The sequence below is a fragment of the Haplochromis burtoni genome, unplaced genomic scaffold (assembly GCF_018398535.1).
Source record: "Haplochromis burtoni strain Fernald_Lab_line unplaced genomic scaffold, NCSU_Asbu1 Contig_71, whole genome shotgun sequence".
In the NCBI taxonomy this organism is placed as follows: Eukaryota; Metazoa; Chordata; class Actinopteri; order Cichliformes; family Cichlidae; genus Haplochromis; species Haplochromis burtoni.
Window position 1 is genome coordinate 1,191,541 of NW_024582432.1, and position 9,047 is coordinate 1,200,587.

A 9,047-nucleotide genomic window follows, 5' to 3' on the forward strand; every position below is an offset into this window, starting at 1 on the left:
AATAAACGGCTGTGCTCCCTGGCTAGCTCACGGGAAGCAAGACCAAACGATACCTCCGTCTCCTCCTTGTCTGAGCTCGCCACAATATGTTACAAAATATATATTAGCAATAATTTAAAAAAACGCTGAATAGCAGTATCTGTAGACTGTACGATAATACATACAGAGAAAACCCAACAATCAGATGACCCCCTTTGGGCAAGCACTTTGGTGACAGTGGGAAGGAAAAACTCCTTTTTAACAGGAAGAAACCTCCGGCAGAACCAGGCTCAGGGAGGGGCGTTGGCCAACTGCCACGGCCGGCTGGGGTGAGAGAAGGAAGCCGGGATAAAGACATGCTGTGGAAAAACCTTGACATGAAGAACTTGAACTTATTTATATAACTTTTAATATTATACCACAGTATATTTCAAACTAAATAGGCATCTCATTCTCTTTCTCTTGAAAGTAATTTTTTTAAAGATATAATGCATTTTGGGGTCAACTTGAAAGAAAGGCAGACATGTAATATAAAAGTGAGGTCAGAGTTCAAATATGACATGATATTTGACTGTGCAATGTGATATTTAGAATCCCCATATACCAGTATTATTTCCTAAACACAAACACAGGCAGTAAAGATATTTTATGAAAGTTTGAACTTTTTTGACCTTGAAGGCGAGGTCAGATGTCAAATATAACACGATATTTAAGATCTTTATACACTACATTCTATATGTTGACAATACGCACCACACTTGCAGGACTCTATTTCTGTGTTATGAGGCTTTTTTAAGTCAACCTTGAAAACTTTGGTGGATAAGATAAATTTAATGGAATGTTAACATGACCCCACTCTGCACCCTGTAGAGGTGACACACACACACACACACACAACTGCTACCAAAAACATAACTTCCTTTGTGGCGGTAATTAAAGCAAAGGACCAGAACCTTTTGCTACAAGCCTCATTCACTCAGTCATCCAGCACTTTTATTCTGTTCCCAAGTCTAACAGTTAGGCACGCACCCACATGTCAGGAGTTCAGTATCTTGTCTAAAGATGATTACAGTAAACATGCAGACTGGAAGAGGGAGCAAATCCCATTGCTTTCTATGCCACCATTGCGCTTGAATGGAGTCACATTTCCCTTATTGACCCTTAATAAGTGAATGTAGTTTTCAATTTATTTTGCACAAAAATTTCAGATTACAGGGAAATGGTGTCTGCTGTTAAACATTTAAGTGACTACAGCAGAATCTTGATGTAACAACTTGAGCGTTTAGATTAAACAACATCAAAGTACAGAATGTGTGGAGAAAATGTGTTATCATATTTCCATACATTTAATATATTTAGTTTAGATTGGACTTTGTGTTGGTAGCAAAGGAAAAATCTGAATGAAAACAAGCTGCAGTCAACACCAGAGGATGCTGTGGTGCATGCAACCTCGTCAAATACAGAACCACATAACCTGGCCAACACACTGAGATCCCCACACTTCTGTCAACTAGGTCGTCCCTACGTGACCTTGGAAAAAAAAAAAGACATGTTGCCTCAAGGCACTTTACATTGTAGGGTAAAAACCTTACAATGAGAGAACACAGAACAAAGCTAAATAGCATTTTTAGATCGAGATTTAAAAAACAAGAATATAAGCAGAAGACTTGACAAATGCCGTGATGTGAGGTAATCTGTTCCTGGCCTGGACTCGGTGATTGCCTTTTCAGACATCATCATCAGAGAGTCTGTCACATTTGACAAAGAAGGGCCTGTGGTGAAACACTTCGCTCAAGGCCACCTATGTTTGTGATTCAGGGTAGTGACAGCATTTAACAGTCGCTTCAGCTTTAGACCAGCTACCACCTACCAGCTTCAGACCTTTCAGCTGCTCCTGCTCCAGGATGATATACTGCCACGGAGAGCCCGTTCATCTCCAGTCAATGCGTGTGAGTGGCCACTGTATCTTCTCAATAGACATTCGAAATGATATAACCATAACAGATGCAGGTCATGAATCAAAGGTCTTAAACCACCCGGCTAGCTGATCTGTTCCACAGGTGCTACTGTCCAAATCTGCTCTGGATAGACAACGTGAAGGCACCGCATAGATATACACACAGAGAGTGTAACCGGCCCTGCTGTCCTAGTCTCCGCTCCCTGTGCTGTCCTTTCTCCCTGATGCAAGTCTACATCTGAGACTCACGCAGACCACACCGACTATTCCGGCCTTGTGTGAACCGAGCTTGTGAACGCAGTGACCCCATCAAATCAGCAAAGCCAGAGAGAAAGCAAAGGGGGGAGAAAAAAATACGTGAGTGAAAATTCTGCACAGCATATCAAAGCATAACTCTTGTACCCTTTCAGTTGGCCCAGCTCAAATTAGAACAGCATAAAAGTCTGCGAGTGCCTGAAAACTAAGGATCACACATGTTTCAAATATGCTGAATTTTAATTGATAATAAATTGTGCTTTTGTAGACCTCAGACGATGCATTGAAGTAGTTAAAGGTGTTTTTTTAATGCACATAGGTTGGAAAATGAGAAGAGAAGAAAAATAATTGATGGCTTTTGCGGTTCTTTTAAGGGATTTTTTGTTTGCTTGTTGAGCTAGTTTCCTCAGATGAACTGTTGGTTTTACCTGCTTGGCCTTAATCCAAACTAAATTAAAGGGACAGTAGTGTGGGTATGCACTCATGAGGAAAGCATTATGAAGAACCCTGACTGTTATACTTGGTCCTCTGTGCACCACTGAAACAGTTTTGACCTGTCAGCATGAAGCTATTGTTGTTCAAATCTTCATGCACATAACCCTGATATGCTTCACTTACAGGACTCTCCACTACTGACTGTGAAAAACGCACAAGCATTCCCATTTTGGAGACACTATGATGTAGTTACCTGGTTTGTGCATTGTATCCAAGCTCTGCGAAGGTTCATGATTCAAACCCTCACCTTTCTATGTAAAGTTCTGGAGTGTTAAAAACTGCCTTAAATATTAAAAGAATGTGCATTACTGGGTGAAAAGTGGTTCTGACTGATAGCTGTGAAATCAGCTTTAGCATTCTAACTCATTCTTTCACTATGCAATCATTTGAGTACTTTTCTTTTAATGATAAACCCTCTTCTTTAATGCAGATTTTCAGTCTTTATCTTTTTGTCCATGTAGAATTGGTCATTGATGTAAAACTATGCAGACAAGCAAGTACCACTATACCCTGGTGACAACCACACACATACAGAATAATCCAACAAAAGATTTGAATATCATGATCATTTAGACCTTTCAGTGACTTCTTTGAACTGGTCTTTTTCTTGGGTGGAATGACTGACATAATTCGGGCTGGATACTTGACCATTCATCTTGGTAGAATTTGTAGAGCTCATTTTAATTACTTGGTTTACAGTTAGCACACTCAAAAAGATTTCAGTGGGGTTGAAGCAGGAGCTTTGGGAGCCATTTCTTAATAACTGCAGATTCTGAGAGTTATTCAGCACTTAACCAAGTTCTGGACAAAAACCTTAACTGCTGCCCTCAGATGAGAATAAATTGGTTAGGATGTTCAGGAACAACCAAGGAACTACCATGGCTCAATCCTGCCAAAAATCAACACCTTCAAGTGTGACTATAATGTGCAGCTGCCCATATGGATGAGCCAAACGTCTTGAGAAAACTTTAATGGTTACATGTAACAAACAGTGAGCAATTTGGTCACAATGAGAAGACCTATATTTGGAGGATGAGTAAACCTGAGGCTTTCAAACCTAAGAAAATTAGACCAACTGTCAAACATGGTAGTGGTAGCATCACGCTCTGGGGCTGTTTTGCTGCCAGTTGTACTGAATATTGTTAGAATAATGAAAAAGTGGGGCTACTTCCATGTCCTTCAACTTCATGTCAAATCAGCAGCTAGTTGGTTGAAAGTTTGATTCAGTTTGGGTGTTTCAACAGAAAATGATCCCAAACAAACAAAACTGGTTTGGAATAGATAACAACAATTAGCTTCTGCAATGGTCTTCCCAAAGCCCCAACCTCAACCCTACTGAAAATGTATGGACTAGGCTTAAAAGCCAAGTCTGAACAAAGAAAACCAACCAATTTAAATTAACTCTACAAATTCTGTCAAGAAGAATGGTCAAATATCCAACTAGGATTATCCCAGAACCTCATTGATGGCTACTAAAAGAATGTGGTCAAGGTGAGTCTTGCTAAGGGAAATTTAACCAAATCCTGCTTTTCACCTTGTGTGGATTGAAGAAAATCCAAAATTTCAAACTTGTGCACCAAGCAATCGAGCAATACAGTTAAAAACAGCTTTTGCTAGCTTTGCTTGACTCCTTAAATATACATTAAGAAACATGGCTGTTTTGTCTTGTGCCTTGAAGCCCTTCTTTGCAATGTGCAGAAGTTAGGGAATTATAGGGAGTAAGCAAAACCACTATGTAGCTTATGAGAGTCCATGTTTCAAAACTTAAAAGTATCTTGTTTTGAATTGATAATTTGCACAAGATGTGGAGGTGCCACCCTGCACTCCCCTGTTACACCCTTTTTGTACAGCTATACTTGCATATAGAGGCCCCAATCTCTGTAATTAAGTCCTTTAATCAGTTATCAGGTATATATAATTAACTTGTATTTCTAAACGGCCATCTTTCCAAAATAGCATTTTGATCCATACAGTTAGTTTGCTTTTAGTTGTCAAAATCTGGAAAATCTGCAAAAACATACCAAAGATTAAACTATCTTTAGATCAGCTATGTGAATGAAGCAGTCAAACCCACAGACCTCAGTGTCCTGAGGAGTTGTCTGTAATGTCATCCCGTCCATAGTGGATGGGATGAGGGATTGAGAGATTCTAAAATGAATTAACAGCGTATCAGAGAGCAATAAAAGGTTGGCAAACTTTGTGTTTGTGTTGTTTATATCACTTTCTGATGTGATCCAAGGTGCTGCAGATCTAATATTTTTCAGAGTCTAGAGACTCAACAGCTGCTGAAGTGCAGGTCTGACCTCCCGGGGGGTTTTGCCAGTAAAGGAACACCATACATGGGCTGATCTCTGCCTCCATCACCGCTCTGGATGGGAGAAACAGAATCTCATCTGGGAAGTAGAACACCCTCGTCGAAGCCCACCAAGGCCTTTTCCTAGTAACCCAGAGATGCCGGCTGGCACGGCATGAAACACATAACTCTTGTATGGGAGTGGATCTGAGGTTTACGGCCTGGGATCCTTACCCAATTAGGCTGGACCATGGAGGCAAAACAAAATAGGGTGAAGTTTTTACAATGCCACATGGGTGTTTGGAATGGATGGGTTCTGTTTGGAGGTTTGCAGGGATGAGGAGGGGGGCAGGGTGGACTGTGGATATGCTATTTCCAAGTCTCTTTTATCACAACCTGTCAGCGGAGCTACACAGGTACAGTACACAGAGAAGCTGCTGTCTGTCATCACAACAGGTACAAAGGCACCAAATCTGGTTCCGCACTCCTGTTAGCCTTAAAAAGTAAGATCGCTATGACTGTGCCCTATAATCCCTCATAATATGGTGTTACAAGACAAGAAATGAGGAGGAAAGAGAAGATCCCAAATGTTTATTTTCTTTATACATTACACAAAATACAAAAGTCCACTTGATTTCAGAGAGGATGTGAGGTACAAAATCAAAGACAAGCTTCCATGGTAATAAATACCCAAGAAATAAGAGAAGGACGATATAAAATGAGCAGCTGCTTTGGAGAAAATGTGGTAAATAGAATATTTTACAACTCATTCTTTTGGATGAAATCTATGCAGTCATACTGCATATGCAGTATGGCACATGTCCTGGTGTGCCACACCGAGTAAATGTTAGGATGTTAAAAGTTCCTGGTCACATAACAAGTATTTAAAATGGAGAGTTCAAATTGTTTCATGCTTTAATGCCAAACGTCTACAAGCTATATTTCTGCATAGGTCAGAGAGGATATGAGGGAGGGCAGAGTAAGGTAACTCTCCTGTGTTCACTTACATGGCATTTGGGTTAATAACTCCAATGGCTGGACAAAGAAATGCTTCCCTGCAAACTGACAACACAAAACATAAACAACATCATAGTGAAACATTAAGAACTCCAAATGTAGCTAGAATGTTCAAAAGATCTCGACAGTACTGTGGGCAATGTTCAGAATATAACAGCTTAACATTATGTACAGATGTTAGCCCTACTGAGGGCTGCTGGTGATCGCTTTGAGAATGTCACATGTGTTCTTAGAGATGACTTCTTTCAGTTTCCGTACCCGACGAGGGCTAGATGCTCCCACGTAACTCTCAGGCTGAAGGATGGCCATGCCATCGCTGACATTGCCCATGATGATGACCTGGCCCTCTGCAGCAGCAGCTGTGATGTTAGGGCATGGGCAGTTCCAGTCCATGTTGATAAAAGTGACCTCAAGGGGCTCCTTGCCAAAGAAGCGGAGACCCATCTTCTCATCTTTGAAGATCTCCTCCACAGTCACGAGGGCGTGGCCTGAGTCTTTCTCCTCTGTCAGCTCAGACATGCGACCCAGGATGACGAAGTCGCTGCGGCAGAAGCTCGTCACCATCTTGCCTCTCGGCTTGCAGGCCTTGCAGTTTTGGTTTTTGGGGAAGGGGCACATCTCCTCGCAGCCTTCTTTAGATTCAAAGTTGTTGTCATTTCCTTCACAACCGCCGTAAATGAAGGACTGACACTGCTGTAGGGTGGTGCTGTACGCCCACCGCGGCTCGTATGCCTTGCAGGGGCCTTGCAGGGTGGGGAGCCCACAGGGGCCTGACAGTTCTGGACCACAGCACTGCATGCACTCCTCGTATGTCTGGAACACCTTCCTGGGCTGCTGGCTGCTGTTGTGGCAGTGTGTAAAGGAGAAGCAGTTGTTGGATTTGGACTCGTAGTACCAGCTGACTTTCTGCAGCTCACTCCCACAATCCTCTGCACTGTCAAGGGGTTTCAGACATTCGTCAGGCAGGCAGCGGGTCTGGTTCTTGGGTTCAGGAGTTCTGTGTAACTCTGTGGGCAGCACAGTGAATGGGTGTTTGGCTTGCACTAAACCGGATGGGTTCTGAGCCGTGCAGGTGTAGACCCCTGAATCGCGCAGCTGGGCGTTATAGATGACAAGCTGACCGATGTTTGTGACCACCATGTTACCCCTAACATGATTGGGCCTCATGAGAACCCTCTCTACCCCATCAGGCATCTGCTTCTCCCATGTGATCTCAGGCCGGGGGCGACCGATGATGTCACACAGGAAGCTTGCCGTTTCCCCGACATTCACAGTCTGCGGAGTGGGGCTGCTGATCAGTACAGGTGGCTGAGGCTCGGTGGTGGGTGGGATAGTCGCCTGAAGGGTCGCAGTGGTTGGCCGGAGAGTGGTCACCTGGGGGAGAGAAGGGCTTGTGTTGGGCCACATCAGATGGAAGCGGCACGTGACAACAGTCAGGGTGATGCCCTTGGAGCACGCCTCTGCATCCATGTAGCACTTGTTGTAGTAGGTCATGCTGTCAGAGGCGCAGGTAAAATGTGGCTCCTTCTCACAGCGGTCCCGGCATTTGCACACCGGCTGACCGTCCCAGATGTCACACTCAGAGCCCTGCTGAGTGCACATGAAACTGGCGCAGGTTGCTTCCTTTGGCATTCCCACGGGGCCCTTCTTTCCATCCACATAACGGGCTGCCACACAGCTTCGATTCCCACACACATTTTGACAACACTTCTCATAGGACTCGCACTCCTGCAAGAGGAGAAGGGGGGGGGAAAAAGTGCTTTGAATCCAAGATGGAACAAAACTAAACTTTCCATGTGAGATATAAACAGTTTAAAAAGTCAAAAGCAACTTACATACCTAAAACAGAAGCAGCTGAAAAATAACTACAACTAGAAAGAGTCATGCATGATATGACATTTACAAATTAAATAGAAATAAAACAGAAATATTGCACCAGTAAGGCACATATTCTAATAAAGTAAATAAATGTGTAATTGTTCTTTTTCTACAGTCATATTCTACAGTCTGTCATCATTTTCGTGCACTTGTATTTTGAGTTTAGTCAATTTGATAAAAAACAAAACCGAGGACATCAAACAATGTGGCACAATACCATCACAATAATATAGCTATCCTGACTTTTCTTTCTTTCTTTTTTGTTCACTCTATTTGAAAATCCCACATGCACTATTAACAAAAAATAAAACAAACCACGATAAGCTTTCATTCCAAGTTACTGCCATGACATTACCTGGTCAGATTCACACTCTCGTGTGCAGGTGCTCATGGCGTCTACCCACAGGTTGGGGTTCATATCATTGGGGCAGATCCCCCCGTGCGTATAGTCAATGTGGGTCAAAACTCCGACCTGGAGCTCCATCCACACTGACACACACGTCAGGAACCAGATCCAGCGCGGAAACAGCATCCACCACATCTTCAGAGCGGCGCGCAATTCAACAAGTGCTGAAAGTTAAAACAACCAAACGAACAAAGTAATGTGTGTTTCTGTGATCCGGCTGTAAATCAGTTGTTCTCGAAATAAAGGCAGGTGTGCAAACGAGTCAAAGCGCATCAGTCTCCAGAGTCCGTGCGATGTGTGTCAGTTGATAAATTCACTTCTCTATTTATACCACCAACCCGGCGCCATCGCTGCTAACAAGACGCGCCAAGTAACTCGCAAAATGACAGTTATGAGTTTCTCCTTAGATGTTGAAAGAAGCTTAAAAAAAAGCGAAAAGCTGGCGGGGCACCTGCCTGTGAAAAGGATTGCTGGTAACCCCGTTTAACCCTTTGCGGTCCCCGCCGGCGCCAGGGCGCACCGTGCGCTATGACGCACGGAATAAAAAAGTCTCAAAGGCATTTTTCAGCTTACAAAAAATGTAGTTCTTATTATTTAACGACTGCAAAACAACAAAAAACACATGTTAACACACATTCAGACTGTTTGAATTAAAGCTGCGTGTTCGGTTTTTACAGGTAACAAGAAGTGATGTACTTTGCCTTTACATACTATGAATATAGAATATTACTTATATCACACACACACACACACACACACACACACAC

At 42.9% G+C, this 9,047-nt stretch overlaps 1 protein-coding gene across 1 annotated transcript; it reads right to left on the minus strand.

Moving 5' to 3' along the window:
- Positions 1-5,555: 5,555 nt before the first annotated feature.
- On the minus strand, positions 5,556-8,776 carry wfikkn2b (WAP, follistatin/kazal, immunoglobulin, kunitz and netrin domain containing 2b). The gene is made up of 2 exons (XM_005923787.3): positions 8,230-8,776; positions 5,556-7,724 (listed from the first exon to the last, which is right to left on the minus strand). Exons 1-2 carry the CDS (start codon positions 8,413-8,415, stop codon positions 6,180-6,182), a joined length of 1,731 nt encoding a protein of 576 aa, XP_005923849.1. The 5' UTR covers positions 8,416-8,776; the 3' UTR covers positions 5,556-6,179.
- Between the last annotated feature and the right edge of the window lie 271 nt (positions 8,777-9,047).